General features: G+C 41.6%; 2 protein-coding genes across 7 annotated transcripts in view; one reads left to right on the plus strand and one right to left on the minus strand.

Annotated features, from left to right (window-relative positions):
• Positions 1 to 765: 765 nt before the first annotated feature.
• zmynd11 (zinc finger, MYND-type containing 11) lies at positions 766 to 21316 on the plus strand. Of its 4 annotated transcripts, none has more exons than XM_029525304.1 (16): positions 766 to 897; positions 4780 to 4915; positions 7667 to 7826; positions 9425 to 9448; positions 15326 to 15487; positions 15935 to 16012; positions 16925 to 17017; positions 17437 to 17524; positions 17658 to 17713; positions 17791 to 17868; positions 18512 to 18630; positions 18730 to 19114; positions 19615 to 19689; positions 19998 to 20276; positions 20350 to 20535; positions 20828 to 21316. In XM_029525304.1, exons 2-16 carry the CDS (start codon positions 4785 to 4787, stop codon positions 20948 to 20950), a joined length of 2037 nt encoding a protein of 678 aa, XP_029381164.1. In that variant the 5' UTR covers positions 766 to 897; positions 4780 to 4784; the 3' UTR covers positions 20951 to 21316. The 4 variants fall into 4 exon arrangements, with proteins under 4 accessions (XP_029381164.1, XP_029381166.1, XP_029381165.1 ...); XM_029525305.1 differs by lacking the exon at positions 766 to 897 and adding an exon at positions 3323 to 3462; XM_029525306.1 differs by lacking the exon at positions 9425 to 9448.
• Positions 21317 to 26111: 4795 nt separating this feature from the next.
• Positions 26112 to 26743, minus strand: part of LOC115058015 (disco-interacting protein 2 homolog C) — a 104531-nt gene continuing 103899 nt past the window's right edge. For all 3 annotated transcript variants that reach the window (XM_029525297.1, XM_029525298.1, XM_029525296.1), the window contains one exon: positions 26112 to 26683. In XM_029525297.1, coding sequence (XP_029381157.1) covers positions 26431 to 26683 — 253 coding nt within the window. In that variant the 3' untranslated portion in view covers positions 26112 to 26430. The remainder of the gene's footprint in view (positions 26684 to 26743) is intronic.

Below are 26743 nucleotides of genomic sequence, written 5' to 3' on the forward strand. Positions count from 1 at the left end.
TTTGACCTGTTGTCATTTCCTGTTGTGTTGATGTTTGAGTTCCTTCAGGTGGAGCCGTGGAGGAGATCACTGCTCATAATGATTGTTCTTCACTTAAACTGACATTTCTCCACACAGAACTATAAACTTCTCTCTGCTCTAAATATTGGCTGAATATTTGTGTGGATCTGTTTGTTTTATTCTCTTCATTGGCATTAAAAGAGAAATCAACAAACAGATATTTTGTTCTCATTGTCAAGAATGTGCTCTGTTATTACGGTGATACTCATGTTTGTCTGAACAACTGTCAATTTTTAAAGTTCAGGTTCTACAAGCTGATTATGTCGATGAATTGAATCTGCTTCTAAAATCTGAATAAAGGTTTTTAATCCCCTAATAATCTCATATTTTCTCTTGTCTTTATTGCAGGAGCTCTTTCCAAGTTGTTATTAAGTTATTATTTATTATCTGGCTGTGGTGGGAATGGAGAAGTGCAGTGGAAAAACTGAAGAGTTTAATGTTTACTGTTTAATGATAACTGCCGATAATTGACCGTCCCTTCTTGAATTTAAAGTTGTCCATTGAATTGATTTATAGGGCACAGTGCTGAGTGTCAAAGGAGAAATAGAGAGCAAACATGACCGACTGATGAGTGCAGTTAAGTCGGATTCCACCACTAGAGTTCTCCCTGTGCCTTGGCAGCCCGGCTCGGCTGGGCTCGGCTCGGTTCGGGTAGACTCGGCCGTGCTCGGCTCTGTCTGTGTTTACCTCCCAGCGCAGCGCCGCTGTCCTGTGGCTGCACACCGACCACCGTCCGCAGCCTCATCTCGCCCGAAAATCACCGATGTAATCTGCTTCGCTTTCAATCCTTTGCGGATTTTTTCTGCAGCGCCGAGCGTTTGGAGCACTGTGACGGAGGTGAGTCACGTTTATTTTCTTGTATTTTCTTTTTTTTTTAATGCTGGGGAAAATGTGCAGGCAGCTTCAATGACAACAGCCACAGTGCGGCTAAGTTAGCCACGTTAGCTTAGCCTCTGCTAACCGATAACATGGCGCCCTCCAAAACAAACGAGCAGGGCAGCTAGCTTAGCCGACGGCGTTTCTGGCGTTTTTTTGACTGCAGATGGACCTCTGTGGGTGCTCCTGATACAACCGTGTGGCTGCCGGGGTGGTGGACGTTGTTCGGGGTCGATGACAAGTTGGGTCGGTTTGTCAGCCAGTTAGCTAAGGTTAGCTACGTAACAGTTCGTTAGCATCGCTAGCTAAAATCGACTCACCGCGACAGCTTGCCCACCAGCCAACTATTCATTTTAGGTGCCTTTTTTTCTGGTGTTGTGTTATTATTCGGACTATGTGTATTACAAACAGATTGGTTTGAGGTGTGATTTGGAGTTAAACTGCTATCAATCGTCTTGATAAGTTGAGGTTTTGACGTTAGCTGCCGCGCTAACGCTAAGTCCTGACTGGCAGTGTCCGTGGCCTTCCACGGCTGCCTCTTTGTTGCCCAAATACACAAGTTATGTCCGGAGTGTTACTGACACGAAAGCTTCGTTGTTGAGTTTTGTGTGACAGAGCTAGAGGCGGTGGGTCTTTGCCAGAAGAGCCCGTTAAATCCCGCTAATATCCCGGTTTCCGTTAGCGGTGTGGTGCCATGCTGAAATCCGCCGACCTGTCCTGAGTTGGCTCCAATCTGCACTTGAGCCGGTGGGTGTGGATGTGTATTCGGGCTTTGTTAAGAGGAGCTGTCAAGCTTTCCAAAAAGACAACAACGGCGCCGTGTAGTCTCTTTGTTTACCCCTGGGAACCGTGAAAGCCCCCCCCCCCCGGCTGTAATTGCCCTCCCGTGTCCCCACACCTTGTCTGATGGAGCCGGGAGTTCGCTGAGCCGGTCTCCCCGCCGACAGAGAGGCGGACAGGGGTGGCCGGTCAGGAGACACTCACGGAGGCCGGAGGGAGCACCTGAGTGTCCCTGCTGAGTCGGCTGCATGGCACAGGTGCCCCCCCCACCTACTGGATTGGAAACAGAGGAGACACAGGAGCTGAGGTCCCTCATTGTGATCCTGCTGATTTCATCTCACTTTAAATACTGATATACATACATATATTTTTTTACTCCAATCTGCGCGAGGGTTCACATCAGAATGTAAGTGCTAGAAATTTCACAAGCTGCTTTAAAAACTCAGAAAGGAAATATATTTTCAGTGTGGCGTCAATACCACTACTTCTGCTTTTTGAACATAGAAAAACCTTTCATTCCACAATCTTGCACTGTGATGTTAAAACTTTGTTGTGTTCTTGATGGAGTCCAGAGCTGCACAGTCCTCGTCATATGTAAGTGAAATGTCGATACCTAAATTGTAGGAGCTGCTATTTCTTGATGATGGTAAAATGTGTCACAACATCGTTTTGTATTGTTTGCACCATAAGACGTTCGTCTGGTTGAGGACAAAGAATATTGACTGGTACTTTTTGTAGAATATTGGTATGGCAATTTGAAAAAGGCTCTGAAATATCTCTGAAACAAAATGGACATATGAAATATTAAGAATAGCAATATCTGATCACATGAAACCTCCATTCTTACCACAGCCACTGCTTTGCTAGACTAGACTAGTTTTTGTTTTGCCTGTCTGCTGTGACTGACCACATGCTGCTTTCTGTTGCCTTTCCTCGGTAATGTGAGTTAACCACAATTCAGCTCATAACAAACGTGTGTGTGAGATAAACTTTCTATCCCGACATTTGTCACATCCTCTTCTATCCAGTGGTGCTGAAGCTCAAGCATAGCCCTTCGTATGAAAATGCTTGAAGCATTAGTGTGGTTAGCCTTTGGCTGCGACTTATGAAAGTGACATCTTAAGTTTCACGGTTGGTTAAGAGGAAGGCCGCATAAAATTGGATTTTAGGATATTCAGGGAAGGCCAGGCCTGTGCACCAGAATGAATAGCCAAACAGGCATTTCAGTACCTTTTGAAGGTCTTTAAGAGTTTTACTTGTCAAATTCTCCCAGCATGTTCTGAGTGGAGCAGAATGTTTGTCGTCCACATGGCATGGAGTGAAATGGTCTAAAATGTTACGTATGACCTCATGTCTGCGATCCATGATGTATACAATTACTACTTTTAAGAGGAATAGATAATGTGTGTAGATAACTGGTGCAAGGCAGAGTCTTTCTTTGTAGTTCCCAGTTCATTTTGTTTGTAGTTTTAGTTGGATGTTGTGCAATGTGAGGGGTGATTGTCTAGGATAAATACACAAAAAATCCTTGATTTGTTACTGAGTTAAAGCTACCACACACAAGCCATTTCCCAAGAACTTGAGTCCATTTTGTCTGCATGTTTATTTCAGAACAGTTTGGTGCAGTAGTTTTCTTTCAGTATTTACACCAATCAGCTATAATATCACGGCACCAAAGAGCTGTGACCCTTTAAGGGTGTTTGTGGACATCCTGACTGCAGGTCCTGACACCTTACCCATCGACAGGTAACCAGATCAATCCGTGTTATTGATTTCACCTGTTAATGATTATAATGTTATGGCTGTTAGGTGTATTATTTCATCTGTTATGAAGGTTTTCTTAGTTGGCTCAGATGACTTGACTAAGGTTATAAAAAAGGATCTGAGGGATTTGGTTTTGAGCCAGATATGTTGGATCAAAGGAAGTAAGTAAAGATTGGGTGTTCTCTCTCTTTGGAGTCAGCCATTGTGTGGACCAATGATCTTAGCTGCAGAGACCAACATTTAAACAACAGAGCAGTATCAGATGAAGTCCCCCGGTTTTATTTCTCTCTTCATTCCCTTTGCTGTAATATAATATGGAAGAAATATGGCATGCAGTATAATTGTGTGTGTATGTATATATATATATACACACAGTAGAGTGCTTCTGCAACACAGCGACCGCTCTTACTGGTCCGTATCATCTTCACAGATGGTCATACGTGAGTCTCTATTCCTTGGAATCAAAACACCTATTTATCCAACAAGCATCTCTGCGTATCCCAAATATGTGTCTCCCTTCTGACGCAGTGATTAGTTTGTCTAATAACAGCTGAGCCTGAATTAGAAACGAGGAAAAGCAATTTCAGACGACGTTTCCTAGAGGGAAGGACGTACAAACACAAAAGGCCAACTTGAATGATTGTTGTATGAGCTCCACCACCATTAATTAATAATAATAATATTACATCAATTTAATATAGTGCTTTTTTTTTATTTGTTGAGATTTTCTATAGACATAATAATTTTTTCAGGATTTACATTTTCTTGCATTAAATATTTTATCTTTAAATTTTAGATACTGAGCGTATTGCAGAATGACTCACTTGAAGTGACTTTCAAGAAGAGACGTTTGTATATTCTCTACTTTAACACAATGTCTTTATTATAAAGTTATTTTGGGCTTGAAGTAAGATAATATTGCATTTGTGTGCAATCACACTATGACTATACTGTGATAAATGAAGGTATTTGTTCTTTCTAAATGAATGAACAACCATATTTCTGTCAAATCTCACTATAAACATATATTTACTAATGCATTTTTATGAAAGTCTTATGTTATTGAAATAACACGTGACATCATCTAGTGCAGCCTAAGGTTGATTATTTAATGTTATAAAACATTGAAGGCATTAGTATATATCAACCAATGCTAGTTAGATAAATGGAACAATTTCTTTGTATTTTGCAGTAACAACTCAGCAGAAGTGAAACCTAATTTTCATTTATGGAATAGGGTAAAAAAACAGTTAGACATTGAAATTTTTTCTTTCTTTATTTTATTTTTTATCCTGACAGTTGTGATGAATAAGGAAATCATGTCACGTGTGGTGAAGAAGAGGCAGGCAGACCCAAAGGTGGTCCAGTATGTGTGGGCGGCCATCGAGGTCATCCGCAACCAGAAACAAATCGCAAATATGGACCGGATCTCCAAGTAAGTTCACCCCAAAATAAGACACGAGGCTGTGTATTTAATGTCTGCATGTACTATGAAAGGGTTAGTTCATGTTTATTGTAGCTGCTGTGATTTTTAAAATGGGCTGGCCTATGATTTTTGGTTATTGTTTGTGTGAACAACTCATTGATGTCACTTCGCTGTGAAGACTTTTGCAAGACTTCATTTTTGTTGTTCAGCATCAATAACAGGAAGGGCGGATAATAGCTGTGTGGGATGTCTTTATCTATCAACAGAGTTTGATAATAATTTCAACTACCCACAAACCTCAGAGTCTCTGTTGACCAGTTTCTGGTTCGTTGTGTTTGAGGAGCAGCTGCCTGTTTACAGGCTTTCAGGTGATTCAGAGCAGCAAGGTGATGACCTGAGGGGAGAGAAAATAGCTTCACACACAAGCATGTCAATACTAGACCTGGTGGTTTAGAGATGTGGAGGTCTACTTTAACCCTTTTAGATCAACATTTTCCACTTAAAATAGGTTTGGATAAAAGCCAAAGAGAATGTCAGCACTGAAGGTTCCTCTCATGTGTTTCGGTTGTTCCAGAGCTGATCTGAAGTTTCTATCTTTGTCTGATCAGGAGTTCTGATGATGAAAAATCAGCTCCAAAGCCTCTAATGCTCTAAATATCTGATTGCCCCTGTCTCCCTGTCTTTATTCAGATGTCAAGATGACATCTTTTATTTTATTCAAAAACCCCAAAATACTTCATTTTCAAAGAGAAGTAAAGCAGCAGGATCCTCATTTTCTCAGAGGGTGGAGCAACATTTTAGTACTGAGTACTGAGTATGAACAACTGCAGCAGTGAATGGGTTGTGTGACTGGTTGCTTATTAATTAATAAATTACTTATTAATTCCACTTGGCATTATGGTGAGGGGATTTTGATATCGGTGCTGTGTGAATGCAGTTTTTGTTGGCTCGGGGTTGGATGTTTTGTTGCTTGTGCTCAAGGCCACACCAGACAGCGATCAATAGTTGGACTGACAGCTGACATTCTCTGACAGATTTTCACTCATTGCCATTCTTGTGATGAAGCCAGGTGCCGTATATTAAACCACCTCTGTCGATGAGACATAGAAGCTACAGCAGACTTTTATTATTTCACCCCCATTGTTTAAACTATATGCAAATTGCTGACGGCTCATGCACGACAGACTTTCCCACTCAGTCGACGGATGGAGCACAGACTAAATGAAACACTCACCACATCTCGTACAAGCAAGTTGGCGAGCACCTTGGGAGCTGGCTGCTCGCCAAATGAAAACCGACGGCGAGAGGCTGTTGTCATGGCAACAGGAAGCAGCAACATACAACGGATAGCCCTCCCGTCCACAACACCTCCATCCTCTCCAGTGCCACTGTAGCTGAGTTTTACCAAACAGGCTTTGTGGCTACGAGGGTGGTGACCTCTGTGGCGAATAATTAACCATCTTCTCTTAGAAGGAAACCAGTTACTTCATTGTTAAGGACGGCAACAGTCACAACAGTTTCCTGCCATTTTAAAAGGTTTTCTCTTACTAGAGGAAATGTGAAATGCTATTTAAATACAATTGTAAAAACATGTTGTTAATTGAGTAATTAATTCCAGATTAGATTGGATTAATAGTTGAAGTCTGGTATTCTCACATAGTCAGAACTTGGTACTGCTAAGGGAAGCTGAGATTATTATCTTTAAAAACGTGCTTTTGCTGGGAGCAGTAATAATGAAAGATCTCTCTGAGACTGCTCCGTTGTGACTTCACAAAGATCCAGAAGTCCTAATGCTGGTTTTAAGGCTCAGTTTCTGAACACAGACCGTGAGCATTTCTCTGTGGACTGAGACCCTTGATACTTTCACTGGATTAATATAGAGCCCAGACCTGATTTCTATAAAAAACATGGTATTCTACAGCTCTACTCTGTGGGACCTTTAAACAAACAGGTGCCGTTGGCTTTGGTTGCAGAAATAGATTTCCTCCAATGCTTTTTGTTGGGTATCGTTTTCAGTACTTCTTCTTTTGTTCCTCATCTGCTCAGGTTGAGGCTCAGTGTTTTAACTTGTGTCATCAGTATCAACAACCTTCATTTGAGTGAACGCAGACCAACGTTAGTTGGACGGCGTGTTTTTGGGGGTTCGGGGGGGTATTAACCTCCATGAGGAAGATGGAGTCAGTGAGAGGTTCTGAATGTGGCTCAGCCTTTTGTCTTATCCGTCCGGTGTGACTCAGGAGTAAATACTGACACTCACCTGACTCCCCACTGACACAGTCTGTTCTCTGGCTGTCTGCCACCGTAGAGACATGACCTTGCTTCTCGAGGGTTTGCTGCCAGTCAGCAGGCAGCTGCAGGAATCACCTAAACCATTATTTAAACCGCAGTTTCTCTCTCACTGGAAAATGTTGGTGCATTGGAGGTGATGGAGGGGAAAAAACTCTGATGGTGATTTCAAACACCTCATGTATCCCCAAACTGTTTTTTGATTGAATATGAATATAATTTATGGAGCAGTAGGGTATTGTTGGTATGTTATTACAAAGCCTGACAAGCAAGTAATTTGAGACCTGTTGAAAATATGCATGCTGTTTGACTGATGATGATGATGCACACAGTTGAAGCTGGTTTCAAGGATATGAAGTGTTTCAGAGCGACAGAAGCAGTGAGTCTGTAGATTGTGTCATGAAAGTAATTAGTAGTAGTTAGTAATGCGCTTTACTAACGCACACACTGTCTTTCCCTCTCTCACCTGCCCAGGTACCTGAGTCGTGTTTTTGGCATGCACCCTAAGGAGACCGCCCGACAGCTGAGTCTGGCTGTGAAGGACGGCCTGGTGGTGGAGACTCTGACGGTCGGCTGCAAGGGCTCCAAAGCCGGCATTGAGCAGGAAGGATACTGGCTGCCTGGGGATGAGATGGTAAGTCTACTGACAGTTTACCTAAATCTCAACACAGGAAAAATCACTGAAGCCTTTCTTAGATCCCGGTTACTGGTCCAAGCATAATGGTAGACTTCTGTTGGTACTTGTGTTCGCATTGCAAGCAAGCAAGTTTATTGTAACAAAACTCATTGCCCTCATTAGAGGCTAGTTTGGATTTTAGCAACTCAGTGCAAAGCAAGCAACACATAAAATGATATGCCTCTAAATAATTTCTTAGAAAGATTTAGGGCTCTTCATGTTTGCCTAAATTGCTGATAATTGTCTGGGTTGATCAGTTAATTACTTGGTCAAATAAAACATCAAAATACAAAAGTATATTTTGACCTCCTCTCTGAGATCAGAAAACTATCGAATTGATTCCAGAGAATTTGGATATACAAGCAGCTGGCAGCTAGGCCTTTGAATGATGTAGACGTGAATCTAGATGCCACCATCTGATGGGTAAATGAAGAGATAGCATGATTTTTGGAGGTTTATACACTGCTGTGGCCTTAATATGGTTAAAGTCATAATGAATGAATTTATGATTAAATAAATAAAAGCAATTCCAACTTTCTGTGACTGGAAATCTCTCCAATGAATAAAAACTTAAATACACAGACAGGTGCCATGTACTTGGGTGTCCACTGGAGTCCAGATGGAAACCACGACGTGGATTCTGTCAGGCTATAGTCACCCATCTGCGAGGCTGCTTGCAGTGTGAACACAGTTGTTAACAGAGTAACAGCACGAAGACTTTACACGGAGCAAATATTAACTGTTGTACCATCACCATCCTTGTGGATGATGAAGAGCCAAACAGCAGAGATATAAGATAAGGTATAAAGGTAATTTGGTCAACTAATGGACTTGTTTGATAATTGCCTCTATGTGCTTATATAACTGTGAACGCAACCGTTCTCAATTTATTTTTATCTGTTATCTTTTAGCTCTCTGTTGTGCTCGTAATGTTTTTTCTCTTTTACTGCTTTTATTTCCCCCGTTAGTTGTAAGGAAGAGTTCACAGCCTAAAGAAGCTTTTCACTCGTCTCTTCCACAGTAGCGCTGCACTCAGCCTGTCATTTGAAAGTATATCAGCACTACCTGGCCACAATCCTCATGTCTCTTGCCATCTGTAATGCAAAGAGCACCGTATGGATTACTCTGTCTCTGCAAGTGCAAGCGGCATTAACATGTATTTGGGGGCTGCCATAATCTCAGTGCTTTTTACACCCTGCAGTGTTGCTGTTGTGTTTTAGCCATTAAACTACAGAAGATAAAGTAAACAGGAAGAGGGCAGGAATGATAACGACGCCGGGGTATCTAGATCCAGACTTGGACACGACTTGCACCAGTTCACCCTAATTTAAGGTTTTTATCTTAATTTGAAGGCCAGAAAGAGAGTCACTGGAATCAAAAAAGAGAACTTTCTATACTGGGGGGTTATATTTGTAGCTGCTCTATATGTGCTGTGTGGTGTCATCGCAAAAAGGTGATGGTCTGTGAGGACCAAACATCGTTAAAACCGGAGAGCTCAGGTAATTTTTAGCAGCAGGACTTTTAAACACTGCTCTCTGAATCACTTGCAATCACAGGAGCCGAAAGCCGAGGGAAGCAAGGTAAGGGCTGCATTGTTATTTTTCAAACTCAGGGTTTGTTCCCCATTTGACCCCTTCATTTCTCCCCCACCTCCCCCCTTTTCTCTCTCTCTCTCTCGCTCTCTCTCTCTCAACTAACATCATTCTGTGAGAAATTGGTCCTGCCACATGCAGTGCATTCAGGGATTTGAGTGAATCTTTTTATGTAGCTTGCAGAAAACTAAACATGCGACATACAGTACGTTCTGGTTAGTGTAAAAGTTTTGGGCTGTGCAAAATGAAACAATCCGTCTTCTCTGCCGGTGGTGAGAATCTGTCTTCTTGCACTTTGTAATACTTCTCACTCAAGTTAAATAAAATTGGCCAAAGGGTTGCTAAAACATAGCAGGTTTCCATTTTTCAGATCACATCTAATAATCACACTGCCAGAAGCTACCTGCTAAGGCTGTAAAAAGCTTCATGAAAGTCCATTGCAGCGCTGTCTACGTGGCCAAATTTCTTGCGGAACTGATACGTGATCTTGACGAAAATATGTGCTCGCTACTTATCTACAGATGTGCCGTTGCTTGATTTGTTGTTGTTGTTTTTCTCATGATTTATTTCTTTAAAACACTAAAGTGTCGAGCTGGTACAGCCCAAAGCCGTATCCAGATCCTGGCATTTAAAACACCTGCCAACCAAGGGTGGAATAGTCAACTATAAATTATAGCTTCAAATGTAATCATTCAGATAACAAGCAATGCTAGCATAGTCGCAGGTTGGTAGCAAGCATTTGTGCGTTTGTAGTATTTTGGTCTCAGTAGTTGTAGTTCTCCTCAGGAGGCGTGTGTCCTGCTGTGCTTTTTAACTTCTGTCTGGCATGCTTTTTTTTTTTTTTTCTTCATATTTTGATTATTGATGAGGGTGGAGGCGGGAGGAAGGGAGGGTCGTAGGAGTTTGTGTGTTTGTGCTTTTTAGTTTTCTTCATGCCTGCTGCTAGTAACTCAGCCGACTTCTTCCTCCTCTTCCAGGTCACTCAGTCACTCAGTGGACAGACTTGTACTTTGAATACGAGGAGCAATTGTTAGATGGAGGCCGGTCTGGTTCTCCGGTGCCTGGATTCAGTCCAGCTGGCATGTGCTGCGTCCTTGACCTCAGGAATATTTAATCCTCAAAAAGATAACCACGGCATTTGCCCACCAATTGTAATGTCTAAAAATAGTTCCGTCAAATTCTTGAAAACAAGTTTTGAATGCACTGCCTAAACTCAGATTGGATTAAATCCAGGTTTGCCCTTAGTTATTATCTTCTCCTCTGTGAAATTTTATTCTAAATTTCGCATTTTAAGGGTCATTTCTTCTCAAAGGTTTTTGTTTTTCATAAACCAAGTGGATTCCTTGTAAGGAGTTAAGGTCTGCTGGTTAAATCTGCATGATAATGAACATGAAGGAACCAGGACTGTTCATATTTTATACCCTTCTCTGTGAGTTTCCTCTACAAACATCTAAATGGATTATCCCCTCAGAGATGTTTGTCTTCAATGTACGAATTGTATAAATTGTTGACAATGTTAGTGGAAGTGCTGTCTGTTTGTGAGTGTTCCACTGACATTGTCAACAATTTATATACTTGAAAAATGAAAAGAAGAAAGAAAGAGAAATGCTCTTCAATGAATGTGACCATGGTGCATCAGGACATCTTGGTGACTTATTACCCAAATTACTTTTGGCAGCTAAATGGTTATTGAAATTGGAACATGGCCCAGTGCAATATCCAAAAGATAGGTGTAGCTGCTTTTTAACTTGGTTAAAGGTAAAATTGTTTGGTAAAGTCTTCAGCAGCTGCAGAGCAAATCATTGTCCAAAATAAAAGCTACAAAATTGACCAAAACCAAGCTGCCAGACAAAATCAAACACACAAAAGGATTTTGTTTTGTCCAGACATTTAATTTGTTTGGAATTGTTGGATTTCAACACACTTATTATATACACTATATTAGGGTACATGGGACTTTGATTTACAGTCTGCTGATACTAAAATAGCAGTATAAAAGGGCATGAGTTGAAAATAATATCTTCACTTCGGATAAATTGGTGCCCGCTACATTTGATTTGGTTTTCTGTGGCCACAGCTCTTCTGTTGGTTATGTTGTTTTGAAAGCCGGGCCGAGGCTACGGCTTCCTTGAGTAATCATTGATAAACTATCATCAGCCATAATGTGAAAAAACAAGCCAAAAAAATAGGTAATGTCTGGAAAGATTGATTTTTCACAAGGCGGAAATTCGTCCAGACTGGTGAGCTTGTGAAGGAGGGGCCTTGGTTGCAGCACAGTGTCCGACTCGTGCGTCTGTGAGGTAAATGTCAGACGACAAGTGAAGCAATTTATTCTAAAAGAGGCAGGAGGTGGGGAGACGAGGCCTGGGAATGTTTTGTGTGGGTCATTAGAAGGCATGTTAAACCTGCTGCTCAGCCTCGCTCGGCTCTCTGACGTGTCCCGGCCTGACACGTCGGTGTAGAGCTGTTAACCAGAGCAGGAGACAGCCGAAGGAAGCCACCTCCTCCCATAACAAAATCCAGCCCCCCCCTGCTTTATTGGCAGCTAGAGAGTTCATAGATGTTTACAAAAGTTTTAGAATTTCTGGCTTTATTTTTTTCCTGCCTTGGTGAATTTGAAAGTGTTCATTTTTTTTTTTTTAAATGTGATCTGCTTCAGAAGCTGTAGTAATATCTGTTGTGTTTGGTCTGTATTCTGCCCGTCTCACTGCTTAAACACCAGACACACTGTCCTTGGCGCCTTTTGAGGTCGGGCACTTGTCTTTCAGACATTCCAACAAGAGTGGAGTGGCTCTCGACACTCGACAGAACACAAGGACCATCTCTGTATTGTCAAGTGTTTGTGTGGGTGAAGAGTCCACTAGCGCTCTAAAAACTAGACGTCCATGGAGGAGTCTCTGGACAGTCTTTAATTCAGAAGCGTGGAAAATGTTCCCTCTTCACTTCTGTTCATTTGGGAATATGTGAACACTGCTGCACTTGACTCTGGCTCTTTTGTTCCCAAATGGCATTGGGAATATATCTGACCAGGATTGCTCCTACGTACTGCAGGAATATTATGCACACTCAGGCTGTGAGTTGTGGGTAAAGCATTAGTTTTGATATCACAAGAGCTAGATATTCTTCTCCTACGAAAGAATTGGATCTGAATGTTGTACAGCATGCTTTGCTGTTAACTTGGCAGAAGGTTAATGCATTTAAATTCAGGATTATTCTCAGAGGCCACAGAATCAAAGCCTGTTGTGTGTTCAGATATGTTCTCCTGAAGTGCACCAGCTTCAGTGCTCACTGAGGAAAAATTAGAAATGCCAAGCTAATTTTTTTCAGCAAAATTCCCCACAAATTACATTTCTTAATCACAAATATTTAACTAGAAGAGAACTTGGAGCCCGCAGCCTTCTGAGGCTGCTTTTAAGTCTGAATGTGACACAGTCGTCACAATTAGACTGTCAGGATTTGAAGGCTCCTTCGTACGCAGCTGGTTAAAGTTGTTCCCACCAAGGGCATCCAAGCCTCGGGCTTTTGAGGAACAAAATGTTATCAAAGGTAACAGAAGTCGTGGTTTCCAGCACAACGATACGGGTGGGAAACAAGAACCCTGACATAGACCAGACTGAGCAGTAGATCAGTCAACGCTCACAAGACAAGAAAGAAATGTACATCATACTAAACAATCCCAGAATTGAATGGTTTTCCATTTCCCCCTCTCTCCATCAGGCTCAGTTCAAATTAGATCAGGAAGGCAAACAAACAGAAAAACCACATTTTAAATTTTGTGCTTATTTTTTTATTGTATTTATGGTTGTGCTTTAAATGTAAAGTTTAAGACTGGTGATGACAAAAACACCTTTTTAAAATGTGTTGTTCATAAGCAGTTACTGACTGTGTGTGATGTTTTAAACATTTAGTCTATAAAATCAAAATTCTTTTTAAAGACACACAGTTTTCCAGCTTTACAGACTAATGCAACATCTTCCAGTTAACTTCTGGGACATAAAACAGAGATCCTTTTCATCCATTCAAGTTGAAAAACGAGAAGCAGAGTATATTTTAGGAATTTGACTTGATAAATGACTTGAGCAATTATTGAAAATGGTTGGTGATTAATTTTGTTTAAACTGACAAATCAGTTGATTGTAATTGTGCGCCCGTCTCTGGGGTGTTTTTGATTTTTGGTGAGGTCTCTTAGAGGTGTAAATTATCCATTTTTTCTGCTTCAGATCAGGGTCTCTGATGTAGCAGCGTGAATGTTGGTGCTGTCCTTGCTCCTTTTGTCCTTCGGGCTGTTTATGGTTGTGCTGAGGCTCGTTTCTCTCCTTCAATTCTGAGTCCAAGTCTAAATCTACTGCCGTGCTGCTCCTGTCTGTTTAAAGACCTATCAGGGTGATGTCGGAAAATCATCTCAGCACATCAACATAAGAAGAGAAGATTAAAGTGCTGCTCTTTTCAAGCCTTGGTCACGACTCACCTGCTCTTCCCTGCTGAGCCGGTCCAGACTGTGAGTGGGCCGAGTTGGACTGCGGACAGATTTTTAGTTAAATCTGTGCCCTTCACGTGAACCCTTTAATAAAAATTTGTATGAGACCGGACCGGTTTATTAAAAGGAAAAAAAAAAAGGTAATGACCTTTCAGCCACAAATGCGAATGCTTGATCTGAACTCTTAATTATCATAAAATATAGGCAAGTTACTCTTCAAATTAAAGCTCCAATAGTCCAACGAGGGCTCAATACATTAGAGAAAATATCGTGGTGAAACCGGCCCCAGCCCACCTGGACCCACCGTCCTAACCTTCAACCTCATTTTTATAGCGTTCATAAAGCAGTTAGCCAATCAGAAAAGAGGTTTGTAACTCGCTCTAATGATTGGCTGACTGAACTGTTTTTGGTAGAGCTCCAGAGGGAGCAGAAGAAAAACTACAAATTGCCGAAGGAGCACTTCATAAAATCTGGAACATGGCCATGGGCCATCTTGGTTTCTTTAAATCAGTAAAAAAAATATATATTTAATATCCTGATGGTCATCAGATGGAACAAAGGTTTAAGACTCTTGGTTTCACTTCAGACCTTTAAATATTTATAGTCCAGTGTTTCTGACAGCGCTCGTGTCTTCTCCTTCACATCTGTTTTACCACGCGGATCATCTTAGCTGTCTTTTCACGGTTAGAATTTCCGACCTTTTGATACGATGCTGTGAACTAAAACCCTAACCCAATGCAGTTATTCTTATTCTCACATTCACATTCAGTTTGATTTGATTTCATCTAACTTGTCTGTGGAATGACTGTGTTTGTTTGTGCGTCTCATAGAATCACTATAAAATAGTGCATTTCATTTTGCTGCTGAAAGAAAATGTGCAACAATATAATAACCATGCTGTCAGGACTGGGACTGTTTTGAAACATAGCAATTAAAAAGGAGGCCGTTTATGGAGATACTAGCAAGATGATGATTAATATTATTTATTTTTTTCAATATTTGAATCAAACATGAGCGTTCCTGTCCTTTGGTGTCTCTTAACCAGGTACCAAGCTTCACAATCATAAAAACCACACGTACAAATTTAAAATAAAGAATAATAATATAAGAAATAAATAAGAAAAGGAGGCTCAGCTCAGCCAGGAGGAGCCAGAAGAAAGCTTACAGCCTGGATACAGCTCATGAACATGTATTTTAAATCCCCGTAGTTGAGTGTGTTGATGTTTAACCCGACACCTCCGAAGGGGAGCTGGCCTCTAAAACACCCTCCGTCCTCCTGACTCACGAGCCTGAATCAGATTGGAGAGGATCCTTTCCTCCCCTGCTTTGGCTGACGGGTTGGAGGGGGGGGTCACCCAAACTTGTGCTCTGCTGTGTCTTCCTTTCAGGACTGGGAGGCGGAGAGCCACGACTGGTACTGCTTCGAGTGTCACCTCCCGGGCGACGTCCTCACCTGCGACAACTGCTTCCGGGTCTATCATCTCAAGTGTCTGTCGGAGGAGTGCAAGCCCAGAGACGGGGGGTCGCACTGGCAGTGTGTTGTCTGCAGGGTAGGTGGTTTCTTTCAAACTATCCAATATCCACTCATTTAGGATATTTTCAGAGCGCTATATTCCTGTCCAAACACTGATGCTTGGTGTTACAGGTGTGCGGTATTCATGTTAAATTCATCGGTTGTTTATGAAGAATAAACATCTTAAGTGACGGATGTTTCTTTGTCAGACATTTAATTCTGATAGAAAATCTGCCTGTGAGCTCTAATCCTACCTTTTCATCCCTCCTCTGCTGCCTCTGCTGCAATATGTCATCCGCCTGACATCTGCATTAGTCTGAACCTCCCTTTAATAAGAAAGAAAACAGCAGCAGAAACGTTCCTTCTCTTTATGCATCCTCATAAAGGCCCCTGTTGCCACACCAGCAGATGTCCTGATTGTTTCTCACTCTTCTCCTGCCATGACTGAATGTAGAGTGTTGAATCTCTCCCTCTCTGCTCTCAGGGCAGTAAAAAGAAGAACCTGAATAAACAGGAGATGTGTAAATACCTGCGTTTCATCGTCCAGCGTATGAAGGAGAGGGTGAGCTTTCATTGATTTCTACCTTTTCAGCTGCTGCTGCTGTCCACGTTCACCTCATCTAACCTCCGCCCTGTGAGAAAACTCACTGACTCACTGCGGCCCGGCTGTCTGCCTCTGTATGAAGGCTGAGTGTCATTAGCTTTTGGCTCAGATTTTTTTCAGATGATAACTATTCAGATAGTTTTTTTTTTTTTTTTATTCACAGAAAGGGAAGGTTCAGTGTTTTGTCTGTTAACATCATCAGTGATGCTGTTTTTTTTTTTTTTGTTTTTTTTCATTGAATCTTGAAGCTTCTTCACTTGTTACAGCTCAGATCTGAGCTAATTTGACAGATGGGTCTCTTGTCAGTGATGTGTAGAGAGAGTGGGAGAAAAGCGGCTGTGCTTGTAATGCTCGAGAGGGTTTGACTTCCTGTAAAAATAAAAAAATAAACATCTAATACCCTCTGCAACATGATCAGTCTGTGACCTGAACACAGCTAACCTTCCCTCCTCCAGCAGTCAAAACACCCCTTCATTCTCCTTCCTCGTCTCCTTTTGCTTTGAACGTTAAATAATCTCATTACTCTTCTTCCACCTTTTTCCTTCTCTCATCTCCTCCTCTCTTCATCCCACCGCTGCCTGTAAAATTAGTATCAGATGTCATCATTTGCCCTCCATGCTGCCTCTATCCTCTGCTCCATTAACCCCTCAGTGCCTCTCCTCCTGCCTATAAAGGAGCATTAAATCAGCGCCCCCTCCCTATAAGGCTGCAGCTGAGGATTACTGTCATGCAGAGTATTTCCTCAATTTATCGTTTGCACAGTGAATCAAATGTCTGCGCATCTCGGATGGTTTAAGACAGAGAAGCCTCACCTCACCTTCCAGAAGCATCAACCTCCTTTTAGAAACATCATGTTTGTGTTTGTTGCAGGCAGTGGACCTGAACAAGAAAGGCAAAGACATTAAACATCCCATGTACAGACGGCTGATCCACACTTCGCTGGACGTCTCCAACATCCAAGAGGTAACCTTCGTATTTTCTGTTTGAAGAAGTTCAAAGTGTTAACCATCATAAAAGTCCTGACCTAACCTTCACAAACCAGACGTCATCATCAAATCTGAATCCGTTTTGAAATGTTTTTCTGTTTCCTTATGGTGTTTGGACTTTGGTCTATGTGTTCTGAGGGATCGGATCTGAAGGGGATCTTGGCTGTTTTCACGCCTGAACTTCGACCTGTCCCCTTCAGATCAGATCACCAAACACAGATGTCGATGATCTGGACGCATGTTTGTGTGTGTTTGTGTTAATATACACACTGTCCTCTCCTCCACCTCTCACATGTTGGCCACCAAACACACAGACACACACTCCATGTGAATAAAAATCTTTTACATCATCAATGTCCTTCTGACGCCGCTCGTTTCTGCCTCTCGTCATCTAAGAATCTGTCTGAAGGGAAGTACAAGAGCTTCGAGGAGTTTAAAGCCGACGCTCAGCTGATTGTTCACAACACCGCCATCTTGTATGGAGGTGAGAAAACGGCGTTTACTGCAGCACCGTCTGATAAATATAATTTAGGCTTAAGTATTATTTTCTCTGTGTGCATTCTTGCTCTTATGAGTTAAATTATGCATTTCCTGATGTGTGTGTTTTTGTGCTGCAGTTCACAGCGACCAGGCAGAAATCGCACGGCTGCTCTTCAGCGACACGTGTCACGAGGTACCGCGGGTTTATCTCTACATCACACACATTCAGGATTTATCAGTTTATTAAATGACTGACTCTTCCTCTTCCAGTTGAACGAGTTGTTGTTGTGTAAGAACTGTTTCTACCTGTCGAACGCCCGGCCCGACAACTGGTTCTGTTACCCCTGTGTGAGTACGAGCGAACTCCAGCTTCTCCTCATTGAGACTGTTTTATCGGAGACGTTTGCAGGGTTTGATATTGCCTCTTGATTTATTATTTAGAAATTCTTCCTCTCACCTGCTGCATTATTTAAAATATGAATGTTTACATAGAGCTGTTACATTAATGCACTTTCTTTGCTGTGGATGGAAATCAATTTGTACACTTTAAATTTTAATCTGGCCACTTTGACCATTTCATCTGTTTCTTTTAGCTCTTTCGTGCTTTAGAGGTCATGACAAGATGTAAATTTCAGCAGATCGTACAAACAGCAGATATTTTATTTGCTCGATCTGGTCGTCACACAGATTTAATTCTAATGATACCGGATTGAAATTAAAGAATGGTTTCTTTGTCCAAATCTGTCAACAGTTTCAGTGTTGTTTCTGTTAATTGGTCCTCCTCTCCCACTTAAATCCATTTCAGTCATTGAAACGAGCAGCGAAGGATGTCGTGTATTTGCACAACAACGTCGCCGTTAGTCCATCACACCAAAATGCTAAGAGAGTAGTTCAGTGATGTTAGGGTTAATTTCACAATAAAAGGCTTCATCTCATAAGGAGCTGAGATGTGTAGCAGCAGGCGGTGTGTCTAATAAGTCGATCTCTACAGAGTCCGAGTCACGACCTGGTCTGGGCCAAGATGAAAGGTTTTGGCTACTGGCCGGCCAAAGTCCTTCAGAGGGAGGACAACCAGGTGGATGTCCGCTTCTTTGGACACCAGCATCAGAGGTTAGTGCAGCTGGGAGACAGCTGGGAGAATATAAGGAGTTATTTCAGGTCAGTTTAAACAGAAATGAAGTACGTCTCCTTTTCCTTCGGCCCCTCCAGAGCGTGGATCCCCTCCGATAACATCCAGGACATCAAGGTGAGCGTCCAGCAGCTGCAGGTGAAGCGCAGCAGCGGGTGGAAGAAGGCGTGCGAGGAGCTGGAGGTTTACCAGCGTTTCCTACGGGAGGGGCGCTTCTGGAAAACAAAGATGGAGGACGGCAGCCAACCACATCAGCACCACCAACAGAGTCAGGGCCAACGGCAACAACAACCACAACAACAACAACAACCACCGCAACAACAGCAGCAGCAGCAGCAGCAGCAGCAGCAGCAGCAACAACAACAGGAGGAGGAGGAGGAGGGCAGCGTGAGGATGGACAGACTGGATCGGACAGACGAGGCCGAGTCCAGCATCTCCTCCACCAGCAACGAGCAGGTCCGACATGTAAGTGCAGAAATCTTCAGCAGTTTGTGTCCGTCAAGTCGATGCTGCCTTCGGGTGTGAACTTCACCCTGCTGGAAAATCCAAACACACCAAACTGTGCCACCTGGTGACTGAACTGAGAATCAGATATCTCTTCTTATTATTAGTAAGATGTAGATTTTGTTATTTTTATTTGGTCCGGTTGTTTTTTTTAATGTTCCTCTGTGGTAAATTCATGAATTCATCCTCTGAGGGAGTTGCAGCATCTGGCTACAGAAGATGTCCATAAATCCAGAAAAGAACGTAAACATATAAGAGCCTTTTGAGAAGTATGACTTCCTTAAGCACTTTGTGTTTCCTTCTTTGTTTTAAAGTGCTTTACAAATAAAGCAAATGAGATTGATTGATTGAATAATTGTTTTCGGAAGTGAGAGAGCGGTTTTTGCATCAACGTCTCTCTGACTCAGAACGAAGTCGATCTCTGCTGAATGTTTATTGTGTGAACTTCTTTCTCCCTCTAGCTCAAAGGCACCCAGGAGCCGAAGGCCAAGAAGAGCCGCCGGACTCAGATGGTGGAGCCCAAAGAGGAAGTCAGTGTAAGTTTGTAAGCTGCAGGATGACGCTTTTTGTTTCCTTCTTTTCACCTCGAACATCATTGGATTAGTCGAGTCAGATTTTAGGAACAGATTTAATGTGCAAGGTTTCTTTTTAGATATGAACTTAATAAAAGAAATATTTTTAGGGTGGCGTGTTAAATTTTAATCTCCTCTGAAACTCCAGAGCTCTTTGGGCTGAAACTTAAATTTCTCTGAAGCATTTCTGAATGTGGAATGTTTTCTTTAAGAGACCTGAAATGTTTGTTTGTCTGAGTCCATAACGTCCGCCTGTGATTCCCCTGCTGCAGGACCCGGAGCCGGAGATGGAGGCGGTGAGCTCCAGCCAGGAGATTCCCGTGTCGTCGGCGCCGCAGCAGCCCGAGAAGCTGTCGGTGTCCACGCAGACCAAGAAGGCCAGCGGGGGGTCGCCGCGCACGCTGCACCGCGGCACCCAGACCAGCAGCGACGGCGCCTGCCAGAACATGTGCCACGAGAAGTACACCAAGGTCTTCAACGACGTGAAGGAGATGATGAAGGCCGACAACAAGAGGGAGACGGAGCGGGTCGTCCGGGAAGCCCTGGAGAAGGTGCGTGCTCAGCTCGGAGTTTGTATTTCTTTATTCAGGACGCGTAGGAACCGACATGTGTCTGTGCCAACAGCTCCGGGCTGAGATGGAGGAGGAGAAACGGCAGGCGGTCAGTAAGGCGGTGGCCGGAGGGCAGGCGGAGATGGAGAGGAAGTGTAAGCAGGTGAAGGAGAAGTGTAAAGAGGAGCTGGTGGAGGAGGTGAAGAAGCTCATGGCCCAAAACAAACAGCTCATCTCTCAGACCAAGAAGAAGCAGTGGGTGAGTTCAGTCAATCAGTCAATCAACTCCATCAGCTCGTTGTCGATGTTTATCTCTGTCAGTCAGAAGGAGTTCACTCTTTTAAATTATTGCATTTAATATTAAATAATAAAATATTTAATAATTAAACAATATTAAAACAAAAGACAGTAAATCTAATTCAGATCAACTTTTTACACTGAAACGTAATTTTGGGGCCGTTTTTGTCCCGTCTTTATTCTTTGGTTTCAGCTGCTGCATCTTTAATTTGATCACCTCTTGTGTGTGTGTTTTTGTGTTGTGCTGTTGTCAGTGTTACAACTGTGAGGAGGAGGCCATGTATCACTGCTGCTGGAACACCTCGTACTGCTCCATCAAGTGTCAGCAGGAGCACTGGCACGCCGACCACAAACGGACCTGCCGCAGGAAGAGATGAACCGGCCCCGCCCCCTCGGACCCTACACAGCAGCTCATTGGCTCTTTGTCCTGTCAGTCAGTCAGTGTCTACAACACACACACGCACACACAGACACACACACACACACACCTCTTCTGCTTCTCCACTTGCCTTCCTGAAAACTTTGTGGACCCGACGTTTTCTGCTGAAATAGAGCGATCTGTTTCCTCTCTGTTTTTATTATTTAATGTACCCATTCTATTGATTTTCTTTCTACATTTTGTTTCTCTGTATCATGAACAGTTCGCTCGAGAGCGACTCCAATGTCGAGTTGATGATATATATAATTTTTTTCTATTTGATTTTTATTTTTTGTGCGTTGTTTCTTTCTTTGTTTTTTTTTTTCCCTTTACTGAAGTGCTAATTTTGAACTTGTGTCAGAGAATGTGTTATTTAAGTGTGTAGTAACAGATGAGCATTAACTGAGTACATTTTATTACCTGAATTTTTTAAAGACTCACTTTTCTTACTGTAAAGGCAACAAATACATTACAGTCGATCCTACGAGGAAAAAAAAGAAAACATGCCGTAAGTACTCTCGCTGCATCGAACTCGCTTTGCTTTCATAGAGAAATTATTTTAAAAATGACAAAAAACTGCTCTCAAAGATAACGCATTGTGCACGACGTGGCTCACAGACGTTGACATGTTTTTGTTTTTTTTTTTGATTTGTTTGTTTTTAATCGAACACGGCGGCTCGCACCTTTTTTATCATTTCTACCTAAATATCTTATTGTCCTCAAGTCACTTATTGGGAACAGGGTCACGAGTTGGGCCATAAAAGGCGCCGACAAAAGAAATCTTCCATGTATTATTAGAATTAATATTATTATGCACATTTTTAATAGATGCATTTTTATAAATGAGATGGAAACTGAAAAATTAGTCAAACTAAATTGGGGAAAAGTAAAGCAATCTTTCCTGAGCTGGATCTTAGAGAGGTTCCATGATTTGACAGATTTTCAACATTTTTATTATTGTATTATTATAATTTTTTTTTTCATTTTGTTGCACATTTCATTTTTCTTAAAAACCCAGAACACTTGTTGAATTGCCAAAAAATGTAAAGAATCTGACATTTTGTTGAACCTACCTGAGAGGATCTGGTGCGTCCTCCCTCCAAACGGAAAAACAAACTGAGGCCTGATCGTCGTCCCTTTTTTCTTTTAGCTGTGAGACTTTCGGAGCTGACGCTTTAGATGGTGCCTGTTTTCTTTTTCTTTTCTCATCCTCTCCCTCCTGCTGAGGATACATGCATGTTGATAGACTCATAGTTTGTCTCATTTCATTTATTATGAGAAAAAACAAAAAAACTAAAAGAGAAGACCAGAAGTTCCTGGTGTCTAATTACTAAGCAGTGACGGATGGACCAATATAAAACATTATGCAAATGTGAACGATCAAATGAATCTTTTCTACTTTCCCTGCGTGTCGATAGTGTAAACATGGTGCTTGGAGTTGTTTGGTTAGTTTTTTTTTTTTTTTCTCGATGCGGTAATAAAATTGCCAGTTTTTTAATTTTTCTTTGATGCATCAAATTTTCTTTGATGCTTTTAAAGTTTGTCAGCTGTTTCCTCAGTGATGAAGACTGACTGAACGGAGGAAAAGAATTCTTACTGTACAGACACATCGGTTTGTTCTTCTGTAAAGGTGGAAAATAAAATACCGTAAATTTTCCCGTAGTGGGCGGAGCCAGGCTTTCATTCTGACTTTTTATGGAGGAGGAATGAAATCCTTTCAGCTGGAAACAAAAACTCACATCACGAGAGCTTTTTCTTTGTTTACCAACAGGAAATGCAACACATCAGCAAGCAGGACGCCAAATTAAAACTACAGCCTGTACTACATGGTAAAGACTAAACTAGAACTTCAGATTATCATCCCAGATGTTTTTCAGTCGAAAATCTGAAATGTCATTTCACATTAGCTGCAGATTTTTTAACCCTTTACCTTTTGAGGCTTTTATTGTGAAATGTGATGCTGAGTTTGGTTGACAGCAGCTCTGTTTGTTTCTGTTTGTTTTTTGTTGCCTTTTTGAGGGATTTGATGACAACAGGCAGACCAGCAGTCCACTATTAGAGAATCTACGGTAACGGTTGTTGCTCCTTAAATGTTCCTGTCCATACTTTGATGTTTCAGTTCTGGAAAGAACAACAAACACACAACTTTTTTTTTTTTTTGCTGATGTCTGCAGCTTTAAGGTCAAACTATTTTTCCCCTCCTCCTCATCAATCATCATCATCATCATCACCATCATCATTGCACTACATGTAAATAAATAAAATGTCCTCCATTTTATTATCTGTACATTATAAATGAATTCACATACTTGATTTCCTTCGGTGTTCACAGCGATCTGGATGACTGTTAGTTCTCGTTTTGTACAATGTACAACTGTTACCATGGAAACAAACCCCAACTTTTCACTGTTACCGACACAGTCGGTTCATTTCTCTTTATTTTTAACCCACCTGGACCTTCAATGTATCCGGATATTTCAGTGTTGTTGTTTAACATCATGGTGAAAAGCAGACGTTAAGAATAAAGAAGGAAATTGTGCGTCACGTTTTAAGTGCACCGCCGACGCTTCTGTCTGTTTTTATATTTGTCCATCCAGCCGTTTTTTTTTTTTTTTTTGCCCCCCCCCTCCGGGAAAACAAACAAAGATGTCATTGCAGTTGGGATCTGGAGTGAAGGTGTGTTGAGACACAGCTGACCTCCGTCAGAGAAACGCAGTGACGATTCTAATAATCGTTATTATTCTTGGATTTGTTTGTTTTCATTTTTACTTTTCCTGGAACTGAATCACATCTTTGAAGGGGGCAGCTTGAACAACTGAGTGAATCGATGTTGTGGACCGTTTTTATTCCAGAGTGTTTGAAGTACATGATGCTGAGCTGGTTTTTGTGTACTTTGAACTGGAATAATACCAGTTTAAAGTTTCCTTCTGTCCAAATGTAAACTATTAATTGTGGCTTAACATTTTCTATGCTCCAACTTTTTCTTTTTTTTTTTCCTCTCTCTCTTTTTTGGGGGGGGTTGTTTTTTTTTTTTTTTTTTTTTTTTTTAATGCTTTAGCTAGCAATATGTATATAAATATATTCTATGTGCTAACATGGAGGAAATAAATGTATCAACAATTCCCTGTTTTCCAATTTTATTTGTGAAAAATTCTTTTTGTTTTCCTGAACTGTTTTCTGTCCGTGTTCAGATTTTTATTACTTTTTTTTAGTTTGTGTGTTCATGTAGCTGGTTTGAAGTTGTTTTGAGTTGTGAGACATTTGGCTTTGTTATTTTGGTTTATTTATTTTATTTTACCCAGAAATTTTTTTTAGCCACCGAGATAAAAAACTGAAATTTGCAGCAAGCGCTCGTTTCAACTATTAACATTTTGATTTCTCAAATTTAAGTATCAGATATAATGAAACAATATTTTAAAACGTGTTTTAGGTAAAACAAAAAAAAAAAGTTACCTTTTTTTTACAGCTAACACAAAGTTTAGTTCTTCAAACCTTTTTTAGTGATGAGATTTCCCGACACACAAATAATTACAAATAAGGCCAAAGCTTATTTATTTGTCAAAATTGTTGAATTATTTATTTAACTGAAAGATTTTTGTCAACTGAAATAAGACATTTTTGAAACCTTAAAAAAAACATAGAAGGGGACAAAACAGTTTGCTGCTAAAAGAGAAACAAACGGTGAAGAAAGTGCTTTTTCTTTCCCCCCCACAAAAAGAAACAAATCCTGGTGTTGGAACGAGAACTTTCTGAGCCAAAGAAGAAGCATCGACGTTGAATTCTGATTTTAGAGGTCAAAGGTCACGAGCGACCTTCAACCTCACCTGTAATGCGTCAGTCTCCGCCCTCTGCTTCCTGTTTCAGTCTTAACTCCTGTTGTGACATCACTGTAATGAGCCCTGATTGGTCTGTCCATGTAAAAATAGGAGGGCCCTCTGACTCTCCGTGTCGGGGGGCACCGAGGTGTCGACGGGGATCCAGTTCTGCCGTCGGTCTGACGGAACTGACGAGTTTTACAAACTAGCCGGGATGCTTTTTTATTCACGACTCCAGTTTCAACCAAAGCAGCTCGAGTGGTGGTGGTGGTGTTGTAGGTTGCCGTGGTCACCACTAGAGGTCAGCAAATGTCATTTAATGTCTTTTATCTTCAAAGGTTTGAAGGAGCTTTTATGAACCCTGAATGAGTCAAACGAGCTCCAAATTACATTTCTGAGGAGGTTCATTTCCTCATTTCTGGACTTCTGTGTCTGAATTATCCTGCAGAATTATTAAGGTTTGAAACGTTAATCTATTATTTTCACATGGATTCATTTAAATTAGCTGTCACATCAGGAAAGGGAAAACGGAAATTAAGGTTTGTTATTATTGAGTACACAAACTGTGGGAAGTCAGTAAATTTATTTAGCTTGTGTTTTTGGGAGAAAAACGGTTGTTTTGGTTGAATAAACTCGTCAGTTCAGACTCAACTCGAACTTTTCAGGTCAACGTGCAGATTCAGAAAAAAAAGGCATCTCTTATCAAACCGCTTCAGTCTGGGATGAATCCTGAACGCACCTTTTCCTATAATCTTTAATCATATACTTCTATTTTCCTTAATATGCTCGATGTGAATCTTTTTCACTCATTATCATAGTACAATGCTTTTTTTTATATTAGCAAATATTCAAGAGCAAAACATTCTTGAACGTCTCGTCATATACTTCTAAAAGAGAAACAAAATAAATTAAATCAGTTTCTTTTTGTACATACTTACATGGTATGAATTTGTGTATTTGTTCCACTTCTGCTGAAGTGCGTTTGTACGGAAAAACAGTTAAAGGCTGTCGCTGTTAGTTTATGAAAATTAGCACACTGGTTTCCTCTGAGATGGACGGAGGGTTCAGGAAACAACGCTGAATTTAAACAAAACGCAACAAGAAAAAAAAAAAACAAAGCTAACATGAAACAAATGGTTAGTACCTCATGATAAATTGGAACAGCTGCGATCTGCCCCGCCCCCTGCCCTCGGGCCCCGCCCCCAGCCCTCAGGCCCCGCCCTCGTATCAAAACATATCTCACACTTTGTAATGATTGATATTGTAAAAACAGAAAATATCATTTATGCCACAGTTGGTTTGGTGTTTTTTTTTTTTTTTTTTTTGTAAATATTCTCTTCAAAAAAATAGGCTAAACTTTTTTTAGACATGTTAAAAACAAACAAACAAAAAAACTAAAATGAGCCAAATGAAGTTTTACGTTGCTACGGTAACGATTGTCCTCTTTCGCCTCGTCGGTAAACAGCACGAATGGAGCCGGGGGTCTGGAGGGGGGCGGTTCCACTTCCTGTCAGGCTGAGCACAAATCTGAACTCGTTCAAACTGGAACCAGATACTCAGCCTGGGGGAAGAAAAAAGTCAGCCACTTCCTCCTGTGATGCCAGAAGCGTCCTCGGCGGCGGCGCTACATGTTGTAGGCCACGTAGATGGGGTCCAGCTGGTCGGCCAGGAAGCCGTCGCGCAGGTGCATGCGCTGCTTCTCGCCGCGGGAGTTGATGGGGATGACGCCGATGTCGACCACCACCACCACGCCCACGATCAGGTAGTGCTCCTCCAGCACCACGTTGGTGACCAGCGGGACCAAGTCCAGGGCCTCCTGCTCCGAGCCGTCCAGCTCCACCACCACCACCAGCAGGTTGGTCCAGGTGAAGACGGCGCTGAGGACGACACGTCCAACGGTTAGAGCGTCTGAATGAGTCAATGAGTCACAACTAACA

The sequence above is a fragment of the Echeneis naucrates genome, chromosome 17, assembly GCF_900963305.1.
Source record: "Echeneis naucrates chromosome 17, fEcheNa1.1, whole genome shotgun sequence".
In the NCBI taxonomy this organism is placed as follows: domain Eukaryota; kingdom Metazoa; phylum Chordata; class Actinopteri; order Carangiformes; family Echeneidae; genus Echeneis; species Echeneis naucrates.